Genomic DNA, 17,991 nt, shown 5'->3' on the forward strand with positions numbered 1-17,991 from the left:
AAACAAAACAAATTGTGGAGGCGAGCGCACGCAGCAGCTTACGTGAGGGAGGCAGAGACCGAGCGAGAGAGCGAGCGAGTATGCCGAAACGTAAATGCCATTTCACGGATGATTTGCGGAAAAGGTATCCGTGTTTTTGTCCTGGCCGTGACACATGGGAAGCAGAATGCATTGTGTGTAAAGCAGGAAGGTATATACTGTATCTGTGGCAAATAAAGATCTACAAGCCCATATCGACACTACAAAACAGCTGTGCAGGGTGAGAGCTCGTCTGCTGTGTTTTGTTGAAATATAATTAACTTGTTTTGAGGCATTATTTATGTTTACATTGTATACAAGAGGTTATTTGGAATATTTCTACCTCTGCACTTTTGCTAAAACTGTGAATGTTACAGAATATAAGTGTGACTTATTTTGTTATACTGTCAAGCAGTGTTGGCGTTACGGCACTTTGTGTGTCTTTTTACGCATTGAAATCAGAAAGGACGCACAATTCCTGAAGCTGCGTGTCACCCGGACGCGGATTTTTTTTTTTTTACATACCGGTTTGCTTGTTTTTTTTTAATTGGATCGATTATCGCTTTTCGCCAGTGTTTTCTTTTGTTTATATTTGCCGGGTCAAATTTCCGTCCCCGTTTATTGCGTTTTTATTGGTCATAAATTTTGATTCGCCGAAAGTTTTATTAATGACAAATACTGCCTCAGTTTGCACTCAGACAAGTTTACCGCAAGGGGCTATCAAAATACAGACTTCATGGTAAACACTAAGGCACTAATAGAGTTGTTACACCTTTCCTGCTTCTGGCTCCCAGATCGTAGCCGAGGAGCGTAGGGGAAAAGTTCCTCCAGGGCCGATGTACTTCGGGGGTAACACCCTTCACTTTACCCAGCAGTGGGTCTTTACAGCTCCGGACTCGAGGGTGAATGACGAGGCCGGCGGTTTGTTGCAACTTTGTGACTTTATTGGTGTCTTGCATGCAGCCATCCACCAAGCTACTAGCACCTGCACGCACTCACTGATACCGCTCCCTCACCTCTCTCGCCCACCCACTCACTGACGTCACTCACCTCACATGCTGTCATATCTTAAAGGGCCACACACACACATACGCTACTCTCATAACAGAGTTAAGAGCCGCATGAAACCAGTCAAAGAGCCGCATGAGGCTCGCGAGCCGCGGGTTGGCCAGATCTGATCTATTTATTGTTCTACTTCTTCTTCTTTCTCTCTTCTTCTCCAGATTTTGGCACACTCTACCTTCCACATTTTTCATCTGATTCAAACCGCTCCAACTTCAAACTGTTCAGCCTATTTGGGAATCGCGGGCTTTCCCTTAACAAATTCCAAAAATTCCCAGATTTCCGGGACATTTTTCCCATTTAAAATGAATTGGCCATTTTTCAAACTTTCACCATTTCCAAATGTTTCAACCTTTTCAAACCATTTCACCTTCAACACATTCCACCATTCTGGAAATTCAAACTATAATTTTTCCAAGTCCTTATTTCCACCCTTTTTTCTGGCGACTACTCCTTCCACATTTTTCAACGCATTTCAACCGTTCCACCGTCAAAACATTCCTCTTAATCAGGACAAAAAACAAAGTCGTTTTTTGAACTGGAAAAACTCCCGGTTTTCCCGAAATTCCAGGAATTCCGTAATACCATTTCTCAATTCAACGTGTTACTACTTCAACATTTCTCGACCGATTTGAAAAATTTCAACACCAACTGTTTCAACTCATTCAGACCATTCAAGTTTTTTTGACCATTTTCCAAAAATTTCCCGCTTTTCCCGAAATTTCCCAAATGTTTTGGAAATTCCTATTGAAATCAGCGGGACATTCTTCGTTCCACAACTTCCACATTTTTCATCTGATTCCAACTGTTCCAACTTAAAAATATTCAGCCTGTTTGGGAATTGTGTGCTTTACTTCAGCAATTCTAAAAAAAAAATTCCCGGATTTCCCATAATTCCTTATTCTTTTTTTTTCCCCATTCAAAATGAATTGTCCATTTTTCAAACTTCCACAATTCCCACATTTTTCAACCGATTCAAACCATTCCACCTTCAACACTTTCAACTCATTCTGGACATTCAAACTAACACTTTCCGAAGTTCCAAACCAAATTCCGGTTTTCCTGGAATTTCTAACTCTTCACCATTCAAACTATTCTTACATTCATACTACATTCTGTCAGCGTTTCAGTTCAACTTCAGCATTGGAGCATTCACACGCAATTCCTTCAGGAATTGCCTCCTCTAGTTGGCAACATGGTGTCGCTAATTAAAAGATCAATGATGCACTACTGCATATGTGCTATGAAGTGTACATTATTTATTAAATCAGCACACACTTTAAGCAGCCAAGGAAGCTCCTTGAAAGTTTAAGTGCCTGAAGCGCGCGGACCTGCGTGTGCTGCTGCAAAACTCTTGTGGAATTAAGCATTTAATCATGGATATAGTGATAAACTACATGTGCAATGAAGTGCATATTGTCTTTTAGTACACACTAACAAGGAGGAAGTTACATCATGTTTTTTTTTAGTTGCTCAAGCGCTTTTTACACACACGCGTAGTCACATCCAGCTCCATCTACACCACAGGTGTCAAACGCAAGGCCCGGGAGCCAGATCTGGCCCGCCACATCATTGTATTCGGCCCTCGAAAGCCTGGAAATAGTATGCGTCATAAAAGTACTTTATATTTTCTTACTAAATGTATTCGTTTTTTCCATTTTGACAGAAAATATACATGTACTCAATGCAATCGCATATTTTTTAAACCTAAATATTGTAATGAAACAAATATATGATCATACAGTCAAACTATGTTTTTGTTAAACTAGAAATAAATACTTTTCATCTGCTTGACTTATGATTTCAAAGCAAGTTATTTGTCAAATTTTATAAATATATTTTACAGCGACTTTATGAAATTTACTGTGGTTTTCAGCATTTTGCTGTACATGAAAAAACAGTACCACTGTTTTTTGACCCTAAAATTTTGCTATTCACAACAGTACACAGTAAAATCTACAGTTGTCGTTTTTACGGTAAAATTCGGCGGCTAAATTGCCAGAATTTTACTGTAAATATGCAGTTTTATATTTACAGTAAAAAACACTGTAAAATACTATCAACTGAGCTGCCAGTTTTGTACTGTGAAAAACAGTGGTACTGTTTTTTCCACTTACAGTAACATGCTGAAAAAAACACTGTAAATTTTACAGTAAAATGTTTGCGACTGACCTGTCAGTTTTTTACTGTAAACTCTAAAATCCTACAGAACACTCCAGACTGTGCTGTGAACATTTTGTCTCTGGTAAGTGAACACAGCTAGTAGTGTTAGCTTCGTTTCCAACCTTTTCTGAATAATTATAATAGATGGATTGCTTGAAGAATTTATTACAAGTTTGCATAAGATCAGGTAGAGTTTCATGACGGTACAGATTGACTGGTATAAGGTCAACTAAAAGGAGTTACCCCAAGAAAGCATTAATTTACAAGCATGTTGTTTATTTTAAAAAGTTTCCTCCGTGTCAGAGTAACGTTTGTTTTTTAGCGTTGCAGATGTGGCAGTCAAAATCAGCCACTACTTTAAAAAGCAATCTCGCGAGGAGGAAAGTCAAGAGTCCAGGTGAAAGAACAGAGAAATTAACGTAACAGGCAGTCAATAAAGTACTTCATATTTTCTCACTAAATGTAATGGATTTTTTTAGTTTTGACAGAAAAAATATATGTACTGCTTGAAATTGCATGCCTTTTAAACTTTAATAGTATCCATTATTGCAACAAATATTACAGTATATTATCATACTTTCCAAAAAAAATGTCTAAATAAAAATAAATACTTAAATATCTGCTTGACTTATGATTTTACAGCAAACTAGCAATCAAATTAATAAAAATGACGATACATTTTACTGTGTTTTTTACAGCATATTACTGTAAATTTAAAAAAAAAAGAAATTTCTGTTAAAATTCTGGCGCATGGTCAGGATTGTACCACCTCTGCCTCAATTTGAGGCAGGAAAAACCCTGCCTATATTGTACCCTTGGTTTCATTACTATCGATATTTGGAGCAATCCGGCCACCCCCTACTGTGCAGCTTAGTTTAACTGTGGCTCAATGCTTAATGGAAACTTTTATTTGCTAAATGCCTTTCAGCAATCACTAGGTAGGATTCAACCCTCATTTCTCCAGGGATTAGACAAAGCCATGGTCTAAAAACCTTGTCTGTTTTCCTCCCCCCCGCTCTCAGTTCATCAACTTGGGCCAGACACTGAAATACTACGGCTACATCAAGTTTGACCCGTGCGTCACAGACTTCCCCGAGAAGGGCTGCCAGGTCATCGTGGGCGCGGGCAACAACGAGCTGAACTTTCACGTCAAGCTGCCCAACGAGCAGATGAAGGAGGGCAGCTTCAAGGTTACGCGTATGCGCTGCTGGAGAGTCACGTCCTCTGTAAGTTGAGATGTGAAATAATCCACCTGGACTCCTTCATTATTGTCTTCTTTTTTTCTCCCCACACTACTTTTGCTTGTTGCTTACATCCTCACCATTTACCCTCTTTAGCATAATCACTGGCCATATATCACATATCAAACACACACTAGAGCAGGGGTGCAATGTTCCCTCTAATTTTTCATGTGTGTAAGCAAACGCAAAAACTCCCTGAGCATTCAGTGGAGCCCATGTGAGCAACATCAGACGTGCACACTGTGGCTACACCAGCAGCACACCTGTTCCAAACATGACTAAATAACAAGTTCAATCTCCATCCATCCATCCATTTTCTACCGCTTGTCCCTTTCGGGGTGGCGGGGGGTGCTGAAGTCTATCTCAGCTGCATTCGAGCAGAAGGCGGTGCACACCCTGGACAAGTCCCCACATCATTGCAGGGCCAACACAGATAGACAGACAACATTCTCTTATTATTATAATCAAATGACAGCAGTCATTTCCATGAGATTATTTTCCAATATAAGTGTTTAGGCCCACTTACAATGAAAATAACAAAAAATATTGTTTTTCATGAACTGTGTACTTGTATTGTTTGTCTGGGTGGAGGTCCTGCTTTGGAAATAGTTTGTACCCCTTTCAGACATTGCATTTAGTCCCCATTAAAACATTCACATGTTGCACAATGAGATGTAAGCAGGGGATCATGTGTACATTCCTGCAACTTCCTATTTGTAAAAAATATATTTTTATTAGTATTTATTTAATATACTAACAGCATTTCATGATTAATATTTATAAATTAAGATTCCTAATAAATGACACTAGAATAAGCACACATTTGATTGGTAAATCATAGTGTAACCACCTGGAATGGCACTATGTGTGGTGTTGGAGTTGTCCGACTTTTTGTGTGGCTGTAAACGCATCACTGGCTAAGTGCCATATGTGAATGTGTTGGCGCAAGTGAGAAAGAGCGAGCGGCTGCTGTTGATATAACAAAGTTGCTTTTGGTCTGGGTTGTACTGCAGAAAATGACCAGTTTGGCTAGATATAATTTTTTTTACTAATGTTTTGGTGATGTGTTTATGGCCGACAATAAAGAGTTTTGCTCAATAAAGTGATCGATGGAATTCATGTCCTCAAAGCGTCTCGACAGACGTTACAATATTTGAACAATGATGACGAAAACTGTTTTCTCTGTCGTGTCCGTGTGTCGAAAATTGTTATGCGCTTATTTTTTATTTGATTTTGTGCGTGGCATAGATTTGCCATGCGCAGAGGACGCTTGAGCTGTGCGCAATTGCACAGGCGCGCACCTTAGAGGGAACGTTGCAGGGGTGTCAAACTCGTTTTCGTTGAGGGCCAGTTTGCAGTTTTGGCTGCCCTCAGAAGGCCAGCTGCTTGTAACATGAATAAAAGAAACCTGATATTGTCACACGATTACCTATGCATTTGATTAGTAAATGTATATTTTACCTACACTGTAAGAAAAAAAATCTGAGGATTTGAGGTAAAAAAAATGGCAGAATTTTACCAGAAAAAGTACAGTAAAATGGTCACTCTGTTTTACTGGAAAATATTGGTGAATGAGCTGCCAGGTTTTTGGTAGTTTTTTTGCATAAAAAATATGGTTGCTTTTTTTACTGTGTATTACTGTAAATGTAAAAATGGCACCATAGTTTTGTTCTTACGGTAGGATTCTGAAGACCGAGCTGTGTACGTTGTCATGTTTACAGTTTACAATTTGATGGATAACCTGCTCTGAAATCATAAGGCTAAGTAGATATGTTTTTACCCCAAAAATGTTTCGAATGTATGATGAAATCTCTGTTGCATTTTTAGATAGATAAAGTTTAAAATATATATAACTGCATGCAGTACATGTTTTTTTTTTTTTCATTGATGCCTATTTCCGAGCTTTCACGGGCCATTCAAAATGATGTGGCAGGCCAGATCTGGCCCCTGGGCTTTGAGTTTGACACATGTGCACTAGAGGCAGCCAGCTGGAAAACATGACCAGAAAATCATGCATTACTGACAATTAAATAATCATCTATTCTTAAGTGTGGTGGAAATAGGTGAAGTAATTAGCATGCATATCATCTTGTCTCATTCCAGATCATGTCATCTTGGGGGGATGTGAATTCCTCAGCTCATTTTAAATTAGCCACTTTTTTCTGTCCTCTAAAGACGTTCTTTTACTTTGGTGCAGCAGTGCATCACTGATCCTGAATTTGTATCTGCAAGAATACATTTTAATTGTGTGAGTGTGTGTGGTGGCAAAGCTAGCGTCACTCTCGTAAATGAGGAATGAAGCCTTCATTCCCTGGAAGCGTCACACGTCTTTGCAGCTTGTTTGCCTGCATGCGCTTATCTTGGTGTCCTCTGAGGTCCAACATTTGAATATTTCCAAACCGTACAAATCAGGGGTGCCCAAAACTGTCAAATTATCGGCCCATTTCTAAATTACCTTTTGTGTCAACATTTTTGGAGAAATGTGTTTTGGCGCAACTGCAGCCTTTTTTAGATGAAAATAGCACTTTAGATCCATTTCAGTCTGGATACAAAGCTTTGCACAGTACTGAATTTGCACTTTAAAGGTTTTTAATGACTTGCTTTTAATGTCTGATTCTGGCAGCTCTGCCATTTTAGTGCTTTTAGATCTTACAGCTGCCTTTGAGACAGTCGACCACACAATTCTTTTAGAACGCCTGAGAGACTGTGTGGGTGTCAGGGGGACTGCATCAGAGTGGTTCAGATCCTACCTGTCGGAGAGGTCCTTCTCTGTCAGGCTTGGGGACGACACCTCTTCTTCTGCTCCGCTTTACTCTGGTGTCCCCCAGGGATCTATTCTAGGCCCCATCCTGTTAGCTTTATATCTCCTCCCGATTGGAGAGATTTTTAAGAGGCATGGAGTGTCTTATCACTTTTATGCAGACGACTGCCAAATTTATATGCCACTTCTCAACTGTCTATGCAACGTCAAGGCTTGGTTAGCCCAGAATTTTTTAATAATGAATGAGGGAAAAATGGAAATTTTAGTTTTTGGTCCGGCTCTCACTGACTTGGGACCATTGCAAAATTATGTGCGTCCCAAAGTCACCAGCCTTGGCGTCACTATAGACAGCGATTTTAAACTTGACAAACAAGTCAATGGCGTTTTAAAATCATGTTTTTATCATCTTCGTCTTTTAGCAAAGGTAAAACCGTTTTTATCTTTTAACCTTTTTGAACAAGTCGTGCATGCTTTTATTTCAAGTCGCCTAGACTACTGCAATGCACTTTGTGCTGGCATTAGCCAAAAAGCTCTCTCCCGGTTGCAGTTAGTCCAGAACGCGGCAGCACGACTTTTAACAGGGGCCAGGAAACGCCGGCATATAACACCAATTCTTGAGAGTTTGCACTGGCTTCCTGTTCATCTTAGAATTGATTGCTGTTTGTTTTTAAAGCTTTACATGGACTGGCACCTCAGTATCTCTCGGACCTCATCCAAATTTACAATACTGTGCGCGCTCTGAGGTCCAAGAGCCAGCTCCAGCTCGTAGTGCCCAAGACCTGACTTAAAACCAGGGGAGACAGGGCGTTCTCTGTGGTTGGCCCTAAGCTCTGGAACACTCTGACCCTCCGTGTTCGAACTGCTCCCACAGTGGAGTGTTTCAAGTCTCGTCTTAAGACCCACTTTTATTCTCTGGTTTTTAACACTACGTGAGTTATGTTGTCCTCTGTTGTCCTGTGTTTTTAAAATTTTGATTTCTATTTACTGTTTTAATTGGTTTTACCCTTTAAAATCGTTTTTAATCATATTTATTTTCTATTGTTTTTTATATTGGTTTTATATGTATTTATTTTTTGTTTTTATTCAGTCATTGGTGGAGCTAAGGATACTATTTGAATATTGTTTTTAATATTGTTGTGCAGCACTTTGGAAACATTTGTTGTTTAAATGTGCTATATAAATAAAGTGGATTGGATTGGTTTGTTGCGCCAGATTTGTCCCATTGGCCCCACTTTAGGCACCCCTGGTATAGATTATGGAAGTAGTACTAATCTGTTCCAGGCTCAAACATGATTGATAATATGGGCAATGTTTTAAGTAGTGTCTGTCAGACAAGTGTAAGAAGAAGTTAGCTAATGTGTTTTTTTACAAATGTTGATGTTGGCCAAACCCAATGATCCTCATCTGTCGTTGCAGCAAGTCCCCATAGCGAACGGCACCAACAACCCGTGCACGTCGTCCAAGTGTGATGTCAAACTGGAGCTGGCCTTTGAGTACCTGATGAGCAAAGACCGCTTGCGCTGGGTCACCATCACCAGCCAGCAGGTACTGTGTGACCTTATTCTGTGGATTTTGTGACTTTTGCCGCTTAAAAAGTCTGAATTTGGGACGGTTTACAACATTACAGTGATTTTATGAATTATCAATATTTTAAATGATTTGCAATCTTGACCCCAAAAGCACAGGATTTCAACAAATTAACAGCATTTTCTATAATTGCACACAAAGTGCATAGTTTGGAAATCAAATATTGTTTTACTCGTTTTATTACCACAGACGGCGATGTGAAAATTTCATATCAGTTATTTTAACTAATATTATACTGGTTATCATTATTAGCAAGGTATTGTTGAGTGTGCTCAAAATTTTAAAAAAAATATTAGCGAAGCCGGCTGTATTTCTGGGTGTTTTGCATAGTAAAGTTTTAACTTGCACTTACAGATGTAGCAATGAACTGTAGTTATTTAAAGTGGTTTTCTGAAGTGTTCCTAAGCCCATGTGGTGATATCCTTTACACACTGATGTTAGTTTGTGATGCTGTACCGCCTGAGGGATCGAAGGTCACGGGCTTAGCGGCTTACGTGCAGTGATTTCTCTAGATTCTCTGAACCTTTTGAGGATATTGCGGACCGTAGATGGTGAAATCCCTAAATTCCTTGCAATAGCTCGTTGAGAAATGTTCTTAAACTGTTGGACAATTTGCTCATGCATTTGTTCACAAAGTGGTGACCCTCGCCCCGTCCTTGTTTGTGAATGACTGAGCATTTCATGGAAGCTGCTTTTATACCCAATCATGGTACCCACCTGTTCCCAATTAGCCTGTTCACCTGTGGGATGTTCCAAATAAGTGTTTGATGACCATTCCTCAACTTTGTCAGTCTTTTTTGCCACTTGTGCCAGCTTTTTTGAAACATGTTGCAGGCAACAAATTCCAAATGAGCTAATATTTGAAAAAAATAAAGTTTACCAGTTCGAACATTAAGTACGTTGTCTTTGCAGTCTATTCAATTGAATATAGGTTGAAAAATATTTGCAAATCATTGTATTCTGTTTTTATTAACCAATTACACAACGTGCCAACTTCACTGGTTTTGGGTTTTGTATAATCACATGTTGGTTTTTTTTAAGAAGGCTAAAAAAATGTATACATATATTTAAAGACAAAGCTGTGTAATTAGTTATTAGTATCAACATATCTTCTCATTACATGATATCCTTTGCTGTATTGTTCAATTGTTGCTGCTTATTGTACAATGTAAGACAGCCTGCACTTTCTACATGCTTGGTTTATTGACATTTTTTTCTGCCCTCCCTGAATCTTGGAATTTAGTTTGGCAAATATATATATATATATATATATATATATATATATATATATATATATATATATATATATATATATATATATATATATATATATATATATATATATATATATATATATATATATATATATATATATATATATATATATATATATATATATATGTATGTATGTATGTATGTATGTATGTATGTATGTATGTATGTATGTATATATATATACACACACACACTACAACTTAAAGTTGTTTGATAGTCTCCACAATGAAGTTCCTGTAAATCTAAGCACACAAAGTAATTGAACCCTTTAGGATTACTTGGATTTCTGCATAATTTGGGCATACAATGAGTTCTGATCTTCATTTAAGTCACAACAATAGACAAACACAGTCTTTTTAAACTAATACTGCATTTCATGTTTTTTGAAAACACCAGTTTTGAGTTCGGTGTTCTCAAGAAGTATTGCCTGATGTGAACAGTTGCCTGGCACAAAAGCACTCTAAAAATCTTCGATCAAGAATCGTTGACTTACATGAAGCTGGAAAGGGTTACAAAAGTATCTCTAAAAGCCTTGATGTTCATGTGTCTACGGGTAAGACAGGTTATCTACAAATGGAGAAAGTTCAGCACCTTTGCTCTCCCCCACGGTGTGGTCATCTTGTAAAGGTCACCACAAGAGCACAGCGCAGAATGCTGAATTAAGTGGAAAATCATTTTTGAGTGTCAACTAAAGACTTACAAAAATCTCTGGAACATGCTAACATTTTTGTTGACCAACCAACAATAAGGAAAACCTCAAACAAGAGTGGAGTTCATTGGGGGACACCAAAATATTGCTGCATATTGAAGTTTGTAAAACAGCACTTAGATGTTCCTCAGCACTACTGGTAAAATATTCTGTGGACAAATGAAACCAAGATTTATTGTTTGTTAGGAACACACAATGCAACAAAAAGTCCTAGTACACCAACATCTGAACCTCCTCCCAACGGTGAAATGTGGTGGAGGGGGCATCATGGTTTGGGGCTGTTTTGCTGTCTCAGGGTCTGGACGGATTGCTGTCATCGACGGAAAAATTAATTCTCAATTCTACAAAAACATATTACAGGAACATTTAGGAGCACCTTTTCGCCAATTGAAGCCCAAGAGAGGATGGGTGATGCAACAGGACAATGACCCATAAAAGTAAATCAACAACAGAAAGTACGCATTCTGGAGTGGCCCAGTCAGATTTTTGATCTCAACTGGATTGAGATGTTGTGGCATGACCTCAAGACAGCAATTCACACCAGACATCCCAAGAATATTGCTGAACTGAAACACTTCTGTAAAGAGTAATGGTCCAAAAGTCCTCCAAAGTCTGATCTGCAATTACAGTGAACGTTTGGTTGAGGTTAAAGAGGCTCAGCCAGTTATTAAATCCAAAGGTTCACATGCTTTTTCCACCCTGCACTGTGAATGTTCACATGTTGTGTTCAATAAAAAATGTAAACATATATTTTTTTTGTGCAGTTTTAGTTTAAGCATACTGTATGTCTACTGTTTTGAATAGATGAAGATCAGACCACATTTAATGTCCAATATATGCAGAAATCCAAGTAATCCCAAATGGTTCACATACTTTTTCTTGAAACTGTATATCACCTGGAAGGTGAAGTTTTACTTACTGTATCACAAAATATATATGTATGTATTTTGTGTGTGTGTTTAGGCTATCATGATGAGTATCTGCCTTCAGTCTATGGTTGACGAGTTGATGGTGAAGAAGTCTGGTGGCAGCATCAAAAAGGTTTGCATGAAGTAGATTAAAGGATATTGTTGCAACATTTTTTCGGCTTTGAGGGCAGCTAACTTTCCAAAGTGTTGCAAGGATTATATCCCGCCCTCTTAGAGCATGTAAATACACCCAAAGTAACACGCACAAACATGCATTAGCTTCGAGTGTTTTCAGCTGATAGTAAATAGAAGAGTTTATCTATCATAACTACAACATGACTGCTAATTGTTAATTACATCTCTAGGACTGACTTTGTGTATGTGCGTGCGTACAAGACAGCTGTGAGTGACAAGTATGAACGCTTGGACCGAAGAACAATTTTTATTCAGTATATTTAGTAATTGTGAAAAATGTTGACATTTTTAAAAATGTGTTCTGTTAATCCCCTAAATATTTACATACAGTGTATCCGGAAAGTGTTCACAGCGCTTCACTTTTTCCACATTTAGTTATGTTACAGCCTTATTCCAAAATAAAGTAGATTCATTTTTGTCCTCAAAATTCTATTGCACCCTAATGACAATGTAAGGTTTTTTTTTTGTTTTTGTTTTTTTCTTTCCCCTAAATTTATTAAAAATAAAAAACTAAATACCGTATTTTCTGGACCGTAGGGCGCACCGGATTATAAGACGCACTGACGATGAGCGGGTCTATTCAGGTCTTTTTTCATACAAAAGGTGCACCGCATTGTAAGGCGCATTAAAGGGGTCATATTTATTTATTTTTCTAAATGTAAGACTTCCTTGTGGTCTACATAACATGTAATGGTGGTATTTTGGTCAAAATGTTGCATAGATTGTTTTACAGATCCTCTTCAGGGCGCTTTCTGACAGTCACTTCAAGATGCGATGTTTTGTGGGCGGTCTTATTTACGTGGCTCACCTTCGACAGCGTCTTCTCCCCGTCATCTTTGTTGTAGCGATGTAGCGTGCAAGGACGGGAGTGGAAGAAGTGTCAAAAGATGGAGCTAACTGTTTTAATGACATTCAGACTTTACTTCAATCAACAACGGTGCAGCATCTCCTCATCCGTGGCTCACTAGTGCAACAACAACGCCGGAAATGTGTCCCGTGAAAAAACGTCCGACCGGAACTCTCTAATAACTAAAGTTCCTTGGGTGAATAATGTAAACCCACTACACCGGTAGTTTTTAGCGCTTTCATAGTGAGATATAAGTTAGAACATTACGCTACTTTATATTAGAAATGGCAACAGCGGAGGATGAATGACCCATAACACGAAATTTGGTGAAAAAGAAGAAATTTATAGACTACGGCTACGGCACGGACTACAGTGGCGGACTTGCGCAAATTTTCAGGACTTATGCAGATCCCAAATACAGATCAGCAGTGAGAAAAGTTGGTTTTGCACAATATTGTGAAGCAAAACACCAGATAATGTCTGCTAATGGGTGCCATTTTGTGGTCCTTTCTTCACTCACCATAGTAATACTTGTATCGCTGACTACAGTAGCTGTAATTCGCCGACAATCCATCAAGCGGTGTGGCTTCAAAGTCGTACTAAAACATTTTGACAGATTTTTGAGTGCCGTGTGAAATGTTCTTTATTTTCAATAGAACATTCAAAGTTTTGCTGTTTACTGGCATCATATTGCAGTCTACATGTATTTCTTATGTGTGACTGCCATCTACTGGTCACGCTTATCATTACACCATGTACCAAATAAAATTACTTCAAGGTTGGTAAGCACAACCAGAATTATTCCGTAGATTAGGCGTACCGGGTTATAAGGCGCACTGTTGATTTTTGAGAAAATAAAAGGATTTTGAGTGCGCCTTATAGTCCGGAAAATATGGTAATCACATGCCTTTGCTGATGTTGATGCCATGTACAGAGAGAGACATGCTGGATGAAAACCAACACTTCCCATCCAACCTGATGGAGCTTGAGAGGTGCTGCAAAGAGGGTAGAGAAGAATCGGCGAAACTGCCCAAAGATAGGTGTGCCAAGCTTGTGGCATTGTATTCAAAAAGACTTGAGGCTGTAATTTCTGCAAAAGGTGCATCAACAAGGTGTTGAGCAAAGGCTGGGACTACTTGTGTACATGTGATATTTTTTTTTGTGCTTTATTTTTAATGAATTTGCAAAATATAAACATTTTTTTATTATATTGTCTGTAGAATTTTGAGGATGAAATTGAATTTAGAGTGAAGCGCTGTAAATAATTTCTGGATGCACTGTACTGTAGGTGATGTTATGATGAAAAAGAGAGTTATTACTGTAATTAAGTCAGAATATTTTGAGAAGAAGTGGTAATGGGAGAAAAAATAATTAAATGGTAAATGGGTCGTACTTGTATAGCGCTTTTCTACCTTTTTAAGGAACTCAAAGCGCTTTGACACTATTTTCCACATTCACACACACACATTCACACACTGATGGCGGGAGCTGCCATGCACGGCGCTAACCAGGCCCATCAGGAGCAAGGGTGAAGTGTCTTGCTCGAGGACACAACGGACGTGACTAGGATGGTAGAAGGTGGGTATTGAACCAGCAACCCTCAGATTGCTGGCACGGCCACTCTCCCAACTTCGCCACGCCGTAGAAAATAAGAAAAAAGTCTTGTTTCTCCTTTACAAATATGTAACTGAGCAACTATTGCAAACAGCCTCTTTACTGCTTTATAACTTTAAACAATTAAAGTGATAATAATGGAATGTTTAAAAATGAGCAATTTTTCTAGCACCTTTCTGAAATTGTCTGACCCTTTTTGCTGCTTAGATGCTGAGAAAACGACACAGTGGCTCCATGCAGCTGCCTGACTGCCAACAATCTGTCAAATCGCCCCCTCTACTGGTTAGAAATGAAAGTAGACATTTTCCCTTGCTTGCCTTTTTTCACTGATAGATCTGTTGGTTTTTCCCCCATCAGGATTCGCCTGATCAGAGCCGTGAACAGATCATCAAACTATCGGTAAGTTGAGGTTAAAGGTCCCTCATTGTACTATTTTTCTAAGGTGTGTTTGTATTTTTTTGACTTAACCAGGAAACAATCTCATTGAGATTAAAACACCCTTTTTCAAAAGAGTCCTGGCCAATAGGGAGCAAAGTTACACATAAAATGACATTCACATTACACACTAAAATGATAGGCTGGACATCAAGTAAAACAGTTACAGATAACTGAGGCTGCTTCAAATGCTCCCAGTTCAGATTTAAAAGCATTTAAGGATAACAATTCAGTCAGCTTCCAGTCTCTTTGTAGCATGTTCCAAGCAGAAGGAGCTGCATAGACAAAAACTTTTCCCCAGCTCACTGTGAGCAAAAGAGACAGACTGATTGTTGGATCTCAGTGCATAAGAGTCTGTACATTTGTGTGTAATCAATGTACAGATTTAAGAGCGTAAAAGTCCCACAAGAGCTTTGTAAATAAAAGTGTCTCCTAGTGCAGTGGTCCCCGACCTTTTTGTAGCTGCGGACCAGTCAACGCTTGAAAATTTGTCCCTCGGACCGGGGGGGTATGTTTTGGTTTTTTTTGTCATAAAGAAACACAATCATGTGTGCTTACGGACTGTATCCCTGCAAACTGTATTGATCTATATTGATATATAATGTAGGAACCAGAAATATTAACAGAAAGAAACAACCCTTTTGTGTGAATGAGTGTAAATGGGGGAGGGAGGTTTTTTGGGTTGGTGCACTAATTGTAAGTGTATCTTGTGTTTTTTATGTTGATTTAATTTTAAAAAATTATAATTTTAAAAATATATATTTTTTTAAATTTTTTGTGCGGCCCGGTACCAATCGATCAACGCACCGGTACCGGGCCGCGGCCCGGTGGTTGGGGACCACTGTCCTAGTGGACATAGAAGGCCATCCCACCCAAGAGTACAATCACAGTGGTGTGTCATGGCTCGACAGTTTGTGATGAACCTCAAAGAAGCATGGTCAACACAGTCCACCATCTGAAGACAGGAAACAGTAGCATTCACATAAAAAACATCACCATAGTGTAGCGCAGATAAAAAAGTGGCGGCGACAAGGCGCTTTTTTGCACCAAAAGAAAAACATCTCTTATTACGGAAGCAGGCCTCAAATTTTATCTTTTTAAGGTCAAGGCAAGTGTTGCCTTAAAGGAGGGCTCATATTTTAGGGCTCCAAGGCAAGTTAGAAGGGCACCAAGGTAAACATTATTTTCTTTCGAGTGTATATATATATATATATTAGGGGTGTGGGGAAAAATCGATTCGAATTCGAATCGCGAATGTCACGTTGTGCGATTCAGAATCGATTCTCATTTTATAAAAATCGATTTTTAAAAAAAATTATTTTATTTTTTTAAAATTAATCAATCCAACAAAACAATACACAGCAATACCATAACAATGCAATCCAATTCCAAAACCAAACCCGACCCAGCAACACTCAGAACTGCAATAAACAGAGCAATTGAGAGGAGACACAAACACGACACAGAACAAACCAAAAGAAGTGAAACAAAAATGAATATTATCAACAACAGTATCAATATTAGTTACAATTTCAACATAGCAGTGATCAAAAATCCCTCATTGACATTATCATTAGACATTTATAAAAAAAAATTAAAAAAGAACAATAGTGTCACAGTGGCTTACACTTGCATCGCATCTCATAAGCTTGACACTGTGTCCAATATTTTCACAAAGATAAAATAAGTCATATTTTTGGTTCATTTAATAGTTAAAACAAATTTACATTATTGCAATCAGTTGATAAAACATTGTCCTTTACAATTATAAAAGCTTTTTACAAACATCTACTACTCTGCTTGCATGTCAGCAGGCTGGGGTAGATCCTGCTGAAATCCTATGTATTGAATGAGTAGAGAATCCTTTTGAATCTTGGCAAAAATCTTAGCCACACGATTATCAAATGTAATAGGAAAATTAATTCATACTGACCAAACTGGCTTCATGGAAGGTCGACAATCTTCAGACAATACAAGGAAATTGTTTAATGTTATTTACTATGCTAGAGGGACGGCGTGGCGAAGTTGGTAGGGTGGCTGTGCCAGCAATCGGAGTGTTGCTGGTTACTGGGGTTCAATTCCCACCTTCTACCTTCCTAGTCACGTCCGTTGTGTCCTTGGGCAAGACACTTAACCCTTTGCCTCTGATGGCTGCTGGTTAGCGCCTTGCATGGCAGCTCCCGCCATCAGTGTGTGAATGTGTGTGTGAATGGGTAAATGTGGAAATACTGTCAAAGCGCTTTGAGTACCTTGAAGGTAGAAAAGCGCTATACAAGTATAACCCATTTATCATTTATCATAAGTCTCCCTTATCCCACAGCAGTATGTACTGTTGATGCGGAGAAGGCATTCGACCGCATAAACTGCTCATTTATGTTTTGCACATTACGTAAATTTGGATTTGGAGATAATTTTATACAATGGATTAAGATGCTTTATACAAGGCCCATGGCATCAGTCAAAACCAATAATCATATTTCAGAACCTTTTTCGTTAAAAAGAGGAGTAAAACAGGGATGTCCTGCAGCTGGATTAATATTTAATTTGGTTATTGAACCCTTAGCTGCAAAAATAAGAAGTGAAAATAATATTCATGTTATAAAAATTGGCTCTCAGTATAATAAGCTATCGATGTATTGTGACGACATAATTCTCTACCTGTCACATGTTAACTCCTCTCTACACTATATCAATAATGTCATCACTGAATATGGCTTTTTATCAGGGTATAAAGTCAATTGGGACAAATGTGAAATATTACCACTTAACACTGCAAGAAATCACAAGTTCAGAACTCCAAAATTGGGTTCTCTTTTGAAATTGTATTGCATTATTATTATTGTTGTGTATTGTTTTCTTTCTTTTTTTTAAATAAATATCGTTTTTGAATCGAGAATCGTGTTGAATTGAAAAAAAATCGATTTTGAATCGAATCGTGACCCCAAGAATCGATTCTGAATCGAATCGTGGGACACCCAAAGATTCCCAGCCCTAATATATATATATATATATATATATATATATATATATATATATATATATATATATATATATAAACTGTTTTTTTTTATTCATTATTGATATAAACTAGTCAGCTTTATCTCCATTTTTACATTTTGATAGAGACGTTTTTTTTTTTTTAAATGTATTTAGTTGTTTTAAGTTATGTACATTTC

General features: G+C 38.2%; 1 protein-coding gene across 1 annotated transcript in view; it reads left to right on the plus strand.

The window, feature by feature from the left end:
• snx17 (sorting nexin 17) overlaps positions 1–17,991 on the plus strand; it is a 65,037-nt gene that overhangs the window by 41,950 nt on the left and 5,096 nt on the right. Inside the window, exons 10-14 of the mRNA XM_062033786.1 lie at positions 4,266–4,469; positions 8,662–8,790; positions 11,780–11,857; positions 14,588–14,662; positions 14,738–14,779. Coding sequence (XP_061889770.1) covers positions 4,266–4,469; positions 8,662–8,790; positions 11,780–11,857; positions 14,588–14,662; positions 14,738–14,779 — 528 coding nt within the window. The remainder of the gene's footprint in view (positions 1–4,265; positions 4,470–8,661; positions 8,791–11,779; positions 11,858–14,587; positions 14,663–14,737; positions 14,780–17,991) is intronic.

The sequence above is a fragment of the Entelurus aequoreus genome, linkage group LG23 (assembly GCF_033978785.1).
Source record: "Entelurus aequoreus isolate RoL-2023_Sb linkage group LG23, RoL_Eaeq_v1.1, whole genome shotgun sequence".
Taxonomy (NCBI): Eukaryota; Metazoa; Chordata; class Actinopteri; order Syngnathiformes; family Syngnathidae; genus Entelurus; species Entelurus aequoreus.